This window comes from Hylobates moloch, unplaced genomic scaffold (genome assembly GCF_009828535.3).
Source record: "Hylobates moloch isolate HMO894 unplaced genomic scaffold, HMol_V3 SCAFFOLD_1, whole genome shotgun sequence".
NCBI classification, from domain to species: Eukaryota; Metazoa; Chordata; class Mammalia; order Primates; family Hylobatidae; genus Hylobates; species Hylobates moloch.
The window spans coordinates 235,216,882-235,232,420 of record NW_026652276.1 but is presented as its reverse complement, the minus strand read 5'-3'; the positions used below and the strand labels follow the sequence as shown (position 1 = coordinate 235,232,420).

The 15,539-nt window shown below is 45.5% G+C and overlaps 1 protein-coding gene across 3 annotated transcripts in view; it reads right to left on the bottom strand.

The window, feature by feature from the left end:
- Positions 1-15,539, bottom strand: part of DPP6 (dipeptidyl peptidase like 6) — a 1,054,804-nt gene that overhangs the window by 100,901 nt on the left and 938,364 nt on the right. For all 3 annotated transcript variants that reach the window (XM_032753183.2, XM_032762299.2, XM_032753182.2), the window contains exon 11: positions 67-190. In XM_032753183.2, the coding sequence (XP_032609074.1) occupies positions 67-190 (124 nt within the window). The remainder of the gene's footprint in view (positions 1-66; positions 191-15,539) is intronic.

Genomic DNA, 15,539 nt, shown 5'->3' with positions numbered 1-15,539 from the left:
CACCTCGGGCGCGTCTGACCATCGGTTCTTCGCCCGTCTCCCCTCCACCCCCACAGCCCCCCGTACCTTTGTGCAGACCCCCGTGGTGGCGTCGCAGAGGGTGAGGATGGACACGTTCTGCGCCCGGTTCAGCCAGGTCACGGCGACCTTGGTGCTGGTGGCCCACTTCACCATGGTGACGTAGTACTCCCTGGAAACGCCAAACGCAGCATGAGCAGCTTGGCAGGACCCCCGCACGACAGAAGCCAGGGGACCGCCGACCCCAGCCCTGGACACGACACGGGAGCCGGGGGCCGGAGCCAGTGGTGACACAGCCAGCCTGCGAGCTTCTGAAATCCGGCTTATCAAGAATCTGCACTGGTGCAGGACTCGGGGGGGGGCCGCCCAGTCATTGCCTCTTGCTAAATAAACCCAAAGACACGGGGAGTTGCATGTCGCTGCGTGTGGCTGCCCTGGGGGTGAGGGGCGTGGGGGCTGCTCCGTGGGTTTTGAGGTCTCGTCTTTCCAGCTGATGCCTTGACTTTCACACCGCAGTACCAGGCAAACGCACGACTAACCACCTGACCGGGCAGCGAGGGGTCCGGGGAGGCAGGACAGAGAAAGAACCAGAAAAGGGCTGGCGGGAGGCCCCAGAGAGTGACACAGGGTGAGAAGCATCCCAGCCTGGGCTGTTGAAGGCTCCATTCTCTAATTCCTCCTCCTTAAAGATAAAATACCCAGGGACACTCTCTAGCTAATTAGGGAAATTGGTTCATGGCTCTGGGCTTCAGGCGAACTTGGTTTGATATCTTAAGGGTCATGCGCCTGATTCTGCCCAAACCTGAAACTACCACAGGCTCTGTGCGGCTCTCTACTTAGCTCGAGGGGTAGGGCGGCTTCTGGGAATTCATCCAGTCACCTAGAGCCCTCCAAAAACCAGATTAAAAAATACAATTTTACATTTAAGAGGAAGAAGAAAGTGTTGAGAAAATTAATGCCCCAAAAAGACTATCCCCAGGTGAATCCCAGAATGTTCTAGAAGCCAGCTGATGCGCGTTCAATCACTCACCCCTTCTCTATCTATAATGAGATCTACTGTTCAGAATGATTACTTTGTGGTCTTACAAGATCTTTTATCACTAAAGACAGCAGTACATTCACTAGACAATTCCTGGCGAGCCAGAGGGCGACCTCACTACATTTAATAATTATTTTAACAGAAAGGACTAAGTAGCCGGATGCCTTAGCTGGAGCCTCAGTTAACCAGGAGATTCCAGTGCCACAGCTCCCCCATTTCCCACACGTACTTCTTAATCAAGGTTCTTAATAACTTGACCTAAATCAGGACCATGTGGCAAACAGGAGGAACAGTGGCAAGCCAGTGAGGGCCTGAGACAGGGGGCTGCTGGTGCATGGCCAGGAGGGGAGGTCTGCAGCTGCCCACTGTGGTCGTGGGGAGTTCCTGAGGACTGGGGTGGTGAGGAGGCACACAACCCATGAACACAGGAGGGGTGCTCAGCTGTAATCCAGCTCTCATGCCTTTTAACCTGCTGCATTTCTGTGATGTCTGAAACATGATTGCTTTTTTTCCCACCATCTGCTCCCCATACTGGCCCACCCTAGAGCCTGGCCTGCCCTAGAACCTGGCCTGCATGTCCACAGGGACCATGCCCTCCCCCCTGCTCTCCATCCTGGCCCTGGCATTGAAAGGTGGCACATCCTGCCAGCAACATTCACCAAAGTTCCTGCTTTGCTGTTTCACGGCCCAAAGGCAGGGACAGGCATTTATAATGATGGGATTTGGTCATTATTTACAATCCTAAGAAAAAAATGTATGTCACTTTTGTCCTTAAATATAATTCAAGGTCTGTGCCTAGCCCTTGCTTCACATAGAACACTTTTCTTTTTTAATGATGTTGTTACTGGTCTTTGAGTCCACACTGGAGGATGCTGAAGCGTGTGCAGGGAAACTGCCGTTTATAAAACCATCAGATCTCATGAGAACTTATTCCCTACCACGGGACGTGTGTGAGAGCCACGTGGGGCCTGTGGTTGCAGATTCCATGTCCACATTGGGGGCAGTGGCGAAGCCACCGGGTACCCTGCACTTACTCTCTCAGCAAACACATTTCGTCTGCATGCAATCAAGAAAGAAAAAGGTCTCCTGGAATGACTATTTTTCCCCCTATGTCCTTCATGCTAATTAGGAAAAATGCTGCTTTTGTTCTCAATTGTTGGAAACATTCATTCATCCTATGCTTCTTTCTGCTTTTTATAGTGTTCTTTTGTACAAATAATCTTCATCTAGGCCAAATGTGACTACACACTATTCTCAGTTTTTCTATTTCTTAATTTGGAAGTGAAATGTTATAAATGAAAATGAGATGGATGCAAACCTTCTCTTGATGCCTCCAGAGCAAGTCATGCTGGAAATGTCACTAGGCTGAGTACCACTGGATGGAACCAGGGGGCTGCGGTGTGCAGCATCAACAGCAGTGACATGGCCCACGGAGCCATGGTACTATTCCTGCTTAAAGCTCTTGGCCACAAAACGTGGACGCACAGGGACAAGCCTGCTTCATGGCTTTAGAAGGAGGCAAGGATGTGTTACTCTGGTGTGGCTTGTTATTTTCTAGAAGTAGCAACCACACTGTTTCTTTACTCGGAGGCTGATATGGTTTGGCCACGTCCCCCCACAAATCTCACCTTGAATTGTAATAACCCCCACATGTCAAGGGCGGGGCCAGGTGGAGATAATTGAATCATTCGGGTGTTTTCTCCCATGCTGTTCCCATGGTAGGGAATAAGTTCTCACGAGATCTGATGGTTTTATAAATGGAAGTTTCCCTGCACACGCTCTCTTGCCTGCCACCAGATAAGACACCCCTTTGCCCTTCTTTCATCTTCCACCATGATTGTGAGGCCTCCCCAGCCATGTGGAACTGAGTCCATGAAATCTCTTTTCTATCTAAATTACCCAGTCTCAGGTATGTCTTTATTTTATTTATTTATTTATTTATTTTTATTTTTTTGAGACAGAGTCTCACTCTATTCCCCAGGCTGGTGTGCAGTGGCACAATCTGGGCTCACTGCAACCTGTACCTCCCGGGTTCAAGCGATTCTCATGCCTCAGCCTCCCAAGTAGTTGGGATTACAGATGTCTGCCACCATGCCTGGCTAATTTTTGTGTTTTTAGTAGAGATGGGGTTTCACCATGTTGGCCAGGCTGGTCTCAAATTCCTGACCTCAAGTAATCTGCCAGCCTCAGCCTCCCAAAGTGCTGGGACTACAGGCATGGACCACCGTGCCCAGCCTCAAGTATGTGTTTATTAGCAGTGTGAGAACTGACTAATACAGAGCCCCAAGTAAAATGTCCAGTTACATAAAGTGAGTGCTAGATAATCTCTTTTTTCCCTCCCCCCCCCCCCCTCCCCTCCCTCCCTCTTTCCTTTCCTCTCCCTCCCTCCCTCCCCTTCCCTTCCCTTCCCTCCCTCCTTCCTTTCCTCTCCCTCCCTCCCTCTTTTCCTTCCGTCTCTTAGTTTGTAATATGAGGCTGTTGCACTGAGGAAAAATATAATTGTACTAAAAATTGGGACAGTTAAATGTGGACCCACTCTGCCTCGAAGATCATCCCTGGGTCGAGGGGCAGAATGTGGCTCACCTCAGAGGCCTGAGAAAGCCTTGGTTCTACAACTAATTTTATACAGTGCTTCAACCCTCAGTTTCTTCATTTGTGTAATATGAGTTTTTAAAGCCTGGTGGCGCCCTTAGAGATGTTATGGTGATGAAATACAATGTGAAATATTTTTAAAAACCCCAAACAATAAACACTATTAAGGGAATTTATAAAGATTATATAATCAGATTTCTTTTCACATACATGCATCCATAAGAGCTCCACCTCTATGTAAGGAAGCCGTGATTCTCACATTTTGGGCAGTTCCTTGCCTCTTCTAATCCTGTTGCCATTTATCATAAAGCTTTTGGGCCCCTTCTGCCGACTTGCCCTGAGAGCTTGATGCTGCCTCATGACCCGCATAGCAACATCTCATCTCTAGTCAACATTTCCTAAGTCCATGAGTTGCATCAATGACTACGCCTGGTGCCAAATACATTTTATTTTTTATGTTTTTTAGACGGAGTCTCATTCTGTTGCCCAGGCTGGAGTGCAGTGGTGTGATCTCAGCTCACTGCAACCTCCGCCTCCCAGGTTCAAGTGATTCTCATGCCTCAGCCTACCAAATAGCTGGGATTACAGGTGCCCGCTACCATGCCCGGCTAACTTTTGTATTTTTAGTAGAAACAGGGTTTCACCATGTTGCCCAGGCTGGTCTTGAACTCCTGACCTCAAGTGATCCACCTGCCTCGGCCTCCCACAGTGCTGGGATGACAAGCATGAGCCACTGTGCGTGGCCCAAATACATTTTAGTTATTTTCTAAAACTCAAGTTGGTGTACAAGGGTGAAGCATCACCACCAACAGGGTGATCTGGAAGGCGTTCTAGAGCTTTCTGGGGACAAGGTAGGCACCTTGCGAGGCGGCGACGCTTTGGACAAAGGGACATTCTTTTGCTCTATAAGGTTTGTAGTCACACTTTTGCTGCTGGAAGGGAAAATAAAACATTTACTTGCTCACTGACGCCTCTCCGAAGCAGAAATCCCTAGGTAGAAGAAGTGAAGCTGTCCTCACTCACTCCTAATATATTTTCCACTTTTCTTAATTTCAAAGCTGTGAGCCCGGACAACTACACGGAGAAGAAGTGGAACAGATCTGACCAGACGGCTGGCGTCAGGGCCAAGGCTGAGCCTCACTGCATGGCTGGCGTCAGGGCCAAGGCTGAGCCTCTCTGCACGGCTGGTCTCAGGGCCAAGGCTGAACCTCACTGCACGGCTGGTCTCAGGGCCAAGGCTGAGCCTCACTGCACGGCTGGCGTCAGGGCCAAGGCTGAACCTCACTGCACGGCTGGTCTCAGGGCCAAGGCTGAGCCTCATGTCAGATGTTCTGATTCTTTATGGGCAGTGTCTGCCTGGGTGTCACAAACAGCACACCATACACCACATCGAGTGTGGACTCTCCAGACAGAGGTCTCCAGCTGGCGGTGGTGCCTGGCCGGCAGAGGGAGACAACCTTTACTGACTTTGTGTTATCATGTCTAAGAAGACACACAGAAATGATGAAAAGTCACAATGCCACTAGAAATGAATGTTGAAAATCTCTCACTGCAACACAGATGGCACTGGTGAAACCAGACAAGGTCTCGCCCAGTTTCTTCCCTGTAGGGAACAGGGCAGCCCCAGCCATGAGAACGCAGAAGGAAAAGGGTTTTCTCTTCCCCACTGTATTATTCTTCCCTCAGAAATGCTGGGCTCACACCAGCCACAGATTTGGAAAGTCAAACCTTTGCTAAATGGGTGCTAAGGAAGATTGTAATTTTTCATGTGCACTAATTTACATAGAATGTTAAAGAAAAATTCTTAAGAAGGTAGAAAAAAAATGTCAACTCAGCCCAGACGATCCATGCCAGATGCATACGGGTTAGACTGTCTTTCAGATTTACATGGGAGAAGAGCTCAGTAGCACCTAAAAAGTCAGAACACAGAGTCACAGGTGACTCTCACCCTTTGTCTGTGGCCAGGTATGAGGTGTGGGAGGCTTTCTCCTTCCTGAGGTGCGGAACTGTGAGGGTCAAACGGTGCGGAATAAAGAAAAGGGAAGTCACACTAAAAATAAAGAGAACAGAATTCTAAAAGTCCAAGATGAGACCAAAAAGTGAGATGAGGGGGCTGCAAGGAAACTAAAACTAAAATTAGAAAAATTTGGGTCAGGAAAATTGAGGAAAACGTGGGAGGTTCTCCCAGAAGGCAGAGGAAGGTGACACAGAGGTGTAAAGAAGAAGAAGATGAGCCTTCCTACCGGCTGGGAAGAGCAGTGCTTCTACCCAGAGAGCAGTGCTTCTACCCACAAACCAGAGTGGCTAGAGACACGATGACCGAAGACAAAGAGGACGAGACTTCTGTGTGGGAAAAAAGGCCTGATTGTGAAGACTAAAAGGGATTTCCCACATTCCAGGGAAAATAATGAAACATCTAAATATGTTGTGCTAGAATCTTTGAGTTATAGGAAAACATAAATTTCACAATAATCTAGTAATAAGGAAATAAGTTTTGACAAAGGATCAAAATTTAGGCTGATCTGAAGCTTCTCCTACTTTCTGTCTATTGCTAATACTTAATGTTTAATATTTCAATGTGTTTTTTTAACAACCAATATATTTTTGTATTAAAGTGTATCTTCCACTTTTTTTTTGTTTTTTTGAGGCAGAGTCTCACTCTGTCACTCAGGCTAGAGTGCAGTGGCATGATCTCAGCTCACTGCAACCTCCGCTTCCTGGGTTTAAGCGATTCTCCTGGCTCAGTCTCCCGAGTAGCTGAGATTACAGGTGTGCGCCACCACGCCTGGCTTATTTTTGTATTTTAAGTAGAGACGGGGTTTCACCTTGTTGGCCAGGTTGGCCTCAAACTCCTGACTTCAACGGATCCACCAGCCTCGGCCTTCCAAAGTGCTGGGATTACAGGTGTGAGCCACTGTGCCTGGCCTTATCTTTTACTTGAATATATTCTACACTGACTTACGAAGGCAACTCAGAATTAATGGCTCAAAATTAAAAACTCAACATGTAAAAAAAGTAATCTCTAAAATCAGTTCATCCATAGCTAGTTCTAAACTACTATCAATTTCATGATAAATTCAAATTAAATGATAAAAATAATATAAAGAAATACTGGGCAAATAGTTTGTAGGATCATAAGCATTTAGTAAATTGCAAAAAGGAGGCTAAAAACAAAAGGTAGCAGCATTACACATGATGAAATGGAAGGATATTATTTAGGAAAAAGGAATAGAAACACGTTTCTGGAATAAGAGAAAAGACATGGGAAAGTTTTCAAAATGGTGATCAGTTTGGAAAGAACTGAATTTATTATATTTAAGCTTTATAATGGCAGAGACCATACCCACCTTATTCATTTCTATGTTTTTTTAGCACCTTACATAGGGCTTCACACCTGGTAGATACTTAATATTGGTTAAAGAAAAGAATTTAATTTTAATAGCGAACCAATGAATTTCTTTTCAGTAGAGCATCAAATAAAATAATTCTGAAGTTCGCATATAAGAAGAAATAGATAGGTGGTTTTAAAAAGGAAGCATAGGGAAAGGGGATTTATTTTTTTAAGTTGCTAATAATAAGCGTATTTCTGGAACCAGCTGACATCTGACTGATGCAACCATCAGTAGTGGACAGGCATCCTTAACGCACACTGGTTTGTACGATAATTTTATACTTAATAAAGATGTCATTCCAAATCAGTAGGGAAAGCAAGACTTCCACAATCAATGGTGTTGGGAAAATGGCTTAATCATTTTTTTAAAAAAACCCAAATAAATGAAGAACAAATATACATTTCCAGAAAAGAAATCTCAAAGGATAATTTATCAAATTTCTCACAGTAGTTACCTACGGGTAGTGTGATGTGCAATGACAAGGGATCATTATTTTCCATACTGCATAGGTTAGTTTTCAAACAAGAAGATGGTTATTAAGAAAACACTGGAAGTCTCCAATTTAAGTTAGTAGATTTATCACATTAGTTTGTTTTCCCTCCAGAAACCTAATTGCAATGATAATAAAGAAATGAAATATATGTACAATAATAAAGACAACAGGGGAGGGCTGAGAGATTTCTTGTTTCTGGAAGACAGAAAGTAGATAGAAGGGTCATGAGGGATGAGTCAGGCTGGAGGGCACAGCAACTTGGACACTTGCAGAGCTGAAACCTCAGAGAGAATCATGGGGACTCAGAACTGCAGGTAAAGCATCGTATGAGACTCGGAAATGCAGTTCAAACAGGAGGAACAATTGAAAGGATATGGATGAAATGGTGATAAATGAAAAGAAAACACATACATGGATATATTATTTCAAAATTCAAAAAGCTTTTGGAAAGAAAAAAGGTGATTTGCAGAGGAACAAGTATCAGAAGTCTATTCTCACACTGTTATAAAGAACTGCCTGAGACTGGGTAATTTATAAAGGAAGGAAGTTTAATTGACTCACAGTTCTGCAGGGCTGGAGAGGCCTCAGGAAACTTGCAATCACAGTAGAAGGGAAAGCAAACCCATCTTTCTTCATATGGTGGCAGGGAGAAGTGCCCAGCAAAGGGGAAAAAGCCCCTTATAAAACCATCAGATCGCATGAGAACTAATTCACTATCAAAAGAACAACATGGGAGTAACTGCCCCCATGATTCAATTACCTCCCACAAGGTCCCTCCCACGACACTTGGGGATTATGGAAACTACAATTCAAGATGAGATTTGGCTGGGGACATAGCCAAACCATATCACAGACCAACATGAGGTTTATCTTTAGCATCTCAAAATGCTGGAAGGAATGGAGCTATACCCTCTAGCTTTGATGAATAAAGAGTTAATAAAAACACTATGATTCTACATACAGCTAAAATTTTAAATGTGTGAAAAAGAGACATTTTTACCTATTCAAGAATTCAGAAAATTTACTTCCTGCACTCCTTTCTTAGTAGATCATCCAGAGAATGCCCTCCAGACAAAAGAGGGAGTAAATCACGTGATCTATGAGATCTAGGAAACAGTTGCCCCAACATGAGGGAGCAATGTGGGGAGGTCCCAGGATGGCCTTAGTGTAGAGGTTGGAAAAAATAGTCCAGACAATACCAGGGCTATGGAGGGCACTCAGAGAGACAGATTTGGGGAAAAGGGCAATGCAACAGAATAGCTGAGAGGATTTGAAAAAAGGAGAGAGAGGATGTAATAAAATTCAATATTTCAGGTAAAAAACAAAAGCAATTTAAAACTCCAGGAAAACAAAAAGTGAAGCAAAAAGAATTGCAATCACAGGGCACTCCTTAGCTCTATCATGAAAGATAATCACTTAGTTATGACAAAGTAAATGCTATTTATTGATTTTAATCTTTTAGAATCAATCTATGGAAAAGTAAGGAAGGTTTCGTTGTGATTACAGGACAGAGTGTAAATGCCATCAACCTCAATGATGCAAAAGTAAAAACAAAGATGCAGAAGTTGCTGTGTGGTAGGGACAGGAAAGGGACTTGTAGGACAGGGCGGGGGACTAATCTCAGTTTACAAATTGGGAAGTTAAGGGCTCCTCTCTGTAGTTAATGTAACATGAACAAACTTGTAATAGTATTTAAACATAAAAAGGTAACTGACATAGAGAATAAAATCCACATATAAATGGAGGAGGTAGAATAGGTAGGAAGTTAAGTGTTCTGAATTCTTATCTATCATAAAAAGACAATAAATAAGACAAAAGTTCATTTAAAAACAGTGAAATGTGCATTTTGCTTAGTGATTTACCATACAGGATGGTATATATATCAGGAGAAAGTGTAAAAAGAGTGAAAAGTCATCTCCACATGGGGGTGGGATGGGTTAGAAGGAGAGGGAAAAGACTGTTGTTTTTCACTATAGACTCTTCCATATTATTTTTTTTAAGCACTAATATGCAATACTTTGATAAAAAAGAAAAGCAAAGTTAAAACTAAATAAAACTTAACATCAACAATAAATAAACCCACGGTGTCATGGAGAAATATTTCAGTGCCTCTGAATGAGGCTGAACCTATTGGCTAGCTCTCACTGGTACACAGCAGAGATGTCCTTCCCTACACACCTGATCACAGCCACTCTAGATGCTTCTAGCCAGACCAAGTTCATAAAAATGAGATAATTTTTTTCAAGCTCCTCAAGAAATAAGTTTAATTCAAAGAAAAGAAGGCAGGAAAGGGCACAGAAGCAGCAGGATATTTAATTAATAATGCCCACCCATTCATCTGATAGGGGATGGAAATGATTAAGTCTTCATGAAGGTGGCAAGATCAGAATAGACGGGAGTGTGGACTGAGGTAGGGAGCTGGTGATAGGACACACAGAATCTGCTGCAGACCTGAGAGTTTGCTCTTTTTGTTCAGGGAGCCTGGATGGAGCTCTCCAGACTCACCCCCTGCCTGACTGTGACGGGCATGGTTGTGGCTGACCCCACAAACTCGGGACAGGTAAGGGTCTCACGTATATTCTCAACTGTGACCAATACTTGAGCTGGCTTTCTCACCAAGCGAAAATCAGACTGCCCTGTAACTAGAATCTACATCAGCTCACTGAGTGTACATTTTTCTTCCTGTCCTTTTAGAAAAAAAATGAAGGAACAAGTACGTTGCTTTGATTTAACAGCAAAGTGTTTCTTTCTCAGAAAACTGTGCTTGAGTGTTAAAGGCTCTGGTGTGCTGAGCTCTCTGCGGGCTTTGCTTGGAGAAGCTTCTGTGGCTCCTGAATTTTATAGAAGGGTGGGGGCTTGGTAAGATTTTCCTCAGGCAAGTGTCCGCACAGCTGGGGCCGAGGTCTGGCTCACTCTTGTCCTAGATCTCTCTTCTTATGAGGGCCTCTTGTGCCAGGAGAATGGCATGTTCACAGTGCAAGTTGTAGCTCAACTCCCTCCCCAGAGGCTGCTGTTGAAGCTTGGATGTGCACTGTTCACGCCATGCAGGAGGTTCCATGTTGGGCATGAGGCTCACAGGCAATGAAACACACAGGACCCCTTGCAGCAACCTTCTCCAAGCAGGAAAGTCCCAGTGGCTCAAGCTGGAGCCGAAAACTCCCCTTTCCTCGTGCAGTTCCCCAGGTGTCTTTGCCCCTATAGAAAATGATGAAAATAGGGCAGAGAAGAGCCGTCTCTGACCCAATAGCCCCCAAGAAAGCCATGTTTGTCAGCCTGTCCTGTGCCCTTTTCCAGCCCTTCTGGTTCCTGCCTCCTCCCTCCCAAGGTCCAGGCTTTACCATGCTTCCTCACAGTCCTGGGTTGGCCAGGCGGGGAGCTCCTTGAGACAAACAAAGAGCAAGGAGAAGGAAGTGCTTCTACTCATGTGCGTTCTGTCCCAAGGCGTGGGACCTGCAGATGCCTGTCAAATTCCCATGCCCCGAGTAAGATTGTCTCTCGAGGGGACAAAGGGAAGCATTGATCAGAGGGAGACTCTAGAGGAACGTTATAATGCCAGAACACTCAACATCAACAGAAGGCACAGTCGTGAGAACAGGTCGGATGGCTGGGAGGTGTCCATGCCTCACAGAGGGAAGTGGAGGGAGAGCAGAATCCTGTGCTGCAGGAATGGCTGCCCGCTGCTCAGGGAGCCGCAATAATGCCACACCCCACTGACCCACGCTGCTCCCTGTAAACCTGTTGGTGTCTGCATGGGTGACACATCCCGTGTCATACACAGACATCGTCGGCACCACCATGACTGTACTCAGAAGGCACTGCCGCCTAGAAGGAAGCACGGGCAGAGACGAGAGAAGACCCTGCCCCTGTCCTGTGTGAGCTGTCCTGATTTTGCAGCAATCACAGGCAGTGTTGTCACCCTTGCCCAGGGAGGTCAGGCCACCTAGAGAGAGCAGGACAGCCATGAGGACGTGAGACCTTTGTGGCAAAGTCAGGCAAAGTCTATGCCACTGGGGAGAAAGCAGGTGGTAGAAACAGCCCCTACTCCCATCTCTAATGAGGCAAGTCAGGTTCTGACAGCGTGGTTCCTGCACCAGCAGCACCTGGGAAGGTGTTAGGAACTGCATGTCCCAGCACTTTGGGAGGCCGAGGTGGGTGGATCACCTGAGGTGGCGAGTTCAAGACCAGCCTGGCCAGCATGGTGAACCCCCCCCCCTCCCCGCCATCTCTACTAAAAATACAAAAATTAGCCAGGCGTGGTGGCAGTTGCCTGTAATCCCAGCTACTCGGGAGGCTGAGGCAGGAGAATTGCTTGAACCCGGGAGGCGGAGGTTGCAGTGAGCCGAGATCATGCCACTGCACTCCAACCTGGGTGACAGAGCGAGATTCTGTCTCAAAAAATAATAAAAGAAAAAGAAAAAGAAATGCAAACTCCCAAGCCTCACCCTAGACCCTCTGAATCTGAAACTCTGGGGGTGGGGACAAGCAGTTCCTGGCTTAACAAGGCCCCAGGTGATTCCAATGCATGCTCGAGTGGAGAACTACTGATTGGAGATGAGCGATCCTCTGTCTGGCAGCGGGCGACCACATGAGAATAACTCCAAGAGCTATTTAACTATAGATCTCCATTTCCAAATCTGCCCTTACTAAATGTTCTTTGAATGGGTAAATGTATTGGTAGGCAGGTAAAGTGCTTTAGAATAAAGAGAAATTTGGTAGCAGTTAAAGGAGAGGAGAAAATAGGATTTGAAGTGGAATCATTTTTTAACATAAGGCTGGAGCTGGGTGCTGAAAGACGCGATAATCTATCTGTCAAGATGAAGAGAGATATTGAAGCAATTTGATAATCACAGAAAATAGATGGTCATATTTTAATAATCATCAAAATTCCATTTTAAAAAGAGCATAATACCAAAATATGAACAGGAAGCGAAGATTCCTGGAAGAAATGCTACCAAATTTCTCTTTATTCTAAAGCACTATATCTGCCTACCAATGCACCGATGCATCCAAGTGCATCTAGTCAGGGCTTGGCATGTGGCAGACACGGTTCTGGGTGCGGACAGTGCAGAGATGGGCAAGCCACTAACTTCAGCACAGGGAGGGGACTGCCATGGATTACGTGGGGGAGCACATGCAATGGCACAGCCTGGCTGAGGAAACGTTGTTACATTCCATGAGTCCCCGGCCAAAGGTGACTTCAAATCAGAATATAGTGACTCTTCCTGGTGAGAAGCATATGAATTTTTTATTAGTCCATTTGTTTGCCATAAAATATTAATAGAGCATTGTCTCCATCACAGGGATTAACGTGCTGTGATACTTCTTTGTGTTCCAAATCCTGGCAAATGTTGTGACAGTTGTGTGGCAGTAAAGCGCGAGGGGAACAAAGCCGGTTTATCTCATGAAATAAAGGGCCCACAGTTAACTGGTATTTTTTTTAGCAATGTTTATCCCATGGATTGAGCAGGGATACAAACACGTTATGAGAGAGGACATTTTAAAAGATGATGTGCTTTAATAGAGGGCACCGCTGAGCAAACTGAAACGACCCTAAATACCAAGTGCTGCTCTACCAAAGTGGACAGTTCCACATTTGAGCATGCTCTCAGGCAGCAATGCAGTTGCATAAAAACATCTGCAGGCAGAGTGCACTCTACAAAACAGAAAAGTGACGACTTAAGGCAAAGTTGTTTCCATAATTTCACTTTCCATGTAGGAATAGACCATGCTGCCTTTCCCTTCCATCTCAAGGGCTGGCTATAATGCAGGGCCAGCTGTCAGGATGAGGGAGAACGAAGTGAGAGGGGGTCACAGAGAATGTGCCTTAGGGACTGCGGCATCCTTTTTCCATAATTTAATGCTGTGAACATGAAGAGATCCAGTGAATAGGAGTGGTGGGGGTAAAGCCATGTTGTCCTTTTCCCAGCCATTCATTTTCACACACTCAGCACCCATCTATCTATTGGTCCATCAGTCTGTCTGTCCATCCATCTACTGTTCATTCCTCTCATCCATCCATATATCAATCAACCATTTTTCCATCCATTCATCTATCCACCCATCCATCCATCATCCCTCTATCCATTAATTCATCCAGCTATCCATCATCCATCCATCCACCCATCCATATATTCATCATCCATCTATCCATCCACTCACCCATCATCCATCCACTCAGTCATGCATCATCCATCCATCTATTCATCCACCCATCCATTCATTATCCATCTATGCACCTATTCATCTATCTATCCCCCTACCCATCCATCATGCATTTATCTATTCATAACCCATCCCTCCACCCACCCAACCATCACCCATCCATCTATTCATCACCCACCTACCCACCCATGGACTCAACCTGTCTCCTCAATATTTGCTCATGCCTCAATGCATGTTAACACATTTAAAAACATGATGCTAGGTAAATTTTGCCAAGTCTCATTTTCCTGCAGATGCCATGAGATCTGTGTACTGAATTTGCTACCTGTGGTCCACGGGAAGAAACTGCAGATGTCACTCACACCCTCGGAGCTTACCAGCACTGGCTCACCAGCCCAGTGACTCTGCCTTGGCAAACCTCGTCCGGTGTTTCCGTGTTTTACTGACAATTTCAGATGTCAAGACTGTTTTGCTAGCTGGAAGATATGGCTAACAGAGGTGTTTTATTGACGAGGATGGCGATGCAGAATCCCATTTTATTTTTCTGATGTCTCCTGCTCCTTGTAAGCCTGCCAAACAGCCAATCATTCCCCGCATTTACAGCGTCTTCAGAACAATCCAGCTGCCCTTTCAAACACAGGCCATGACAATGTAAAACGTACTTTCTTCACCAGAAACTTATTATTCTGACAGCCGTGACTCAGACTTCCAGCCTCCTACAGCACTGAACATTTTTATTAATGATCCCATGATCAACAGGAATTCTGTGAATTTCCTTTTCAGTGAATCAGTAAAGATCTGGCATTTCTCTAGTCTGGAGCTTCTCCATCACCCTAGTCACTGGGAATGGCTTCTCACCCTAATGAATAACAAAGACCCTGCCCTGGTCTGATGCTGTAAACACAAGGCTGTAAACAAAGCTGTCTGCTGGAGCCAATCTCCTTGAACTGGTGCCCCCTAAGATAAATCCGTGTGAGTATTTAGGTACCCAGATGATTTCTGTAACACACAAGGTGAAAACAGAGATAGGACTACAGGTGAGGGGAACAGAGCACATTTATGCAATTGTAATTTACACCCAGACCACTTCCAAAAAAATTGGAAGACAAATTCAGATAAAACAGTATATCTTCCCAGACAAAAGAGAGGTTAGGACTATGTTTAGGTAAGATGGCAGACTCAGGGATGGGGTGGGATTGGGGGTTGGGCATATCTATAATTTGTAAAATGCTGCTGCTGAGAAGGGTTTCTCTGCCTTGGCCACACTTAGGAATCACCTGAAGATGTCTGAACAACCCCAATATCCAGATGGACCACAGCCTGAGGGAGGAAAGCAGGAAGAACAGAGGTTTTGCCAGCAAACCCTCCAAATGAGCTTTGTGCCACCTGAAAGTTCAAGCACAAAGGGAAATACAGTAGGTGTGACAGCTCTTAAACAATGCTGAGCAATGGCTGTGGTGATGGGAGACTCGTGTTCAAGTCCTGGTCCTACTACTAATTAAAAGTGCAACCATAGGCAAGTCAGGTCATTGTAAATGTGACAGGTTATTGACATTGTAAATGTGAGGCAGGAGAGCTTGTTTATGATAGGGAAGGAGGCAGAGGAGACCTCAGAATGGAGAGCAACAGGGACCAAGTGAGAGCTGACAGTGGTGGTGGTGGAAGTAGAACTGATGATGATGGTGGTGGTGGAGGCGATGGTGGGGGTGGTGGTGATAGTAGTGGTGGTGGGGGTGATGGCAGTAGAGGCTGTGGAGATGATGGAGGTGGTGAAGGTGACAGTGGACCTGGTGGTGGTAGAAGTTGTGGAGGTGATGGATGTGGTAGAGGTAGTGGAGGTGAT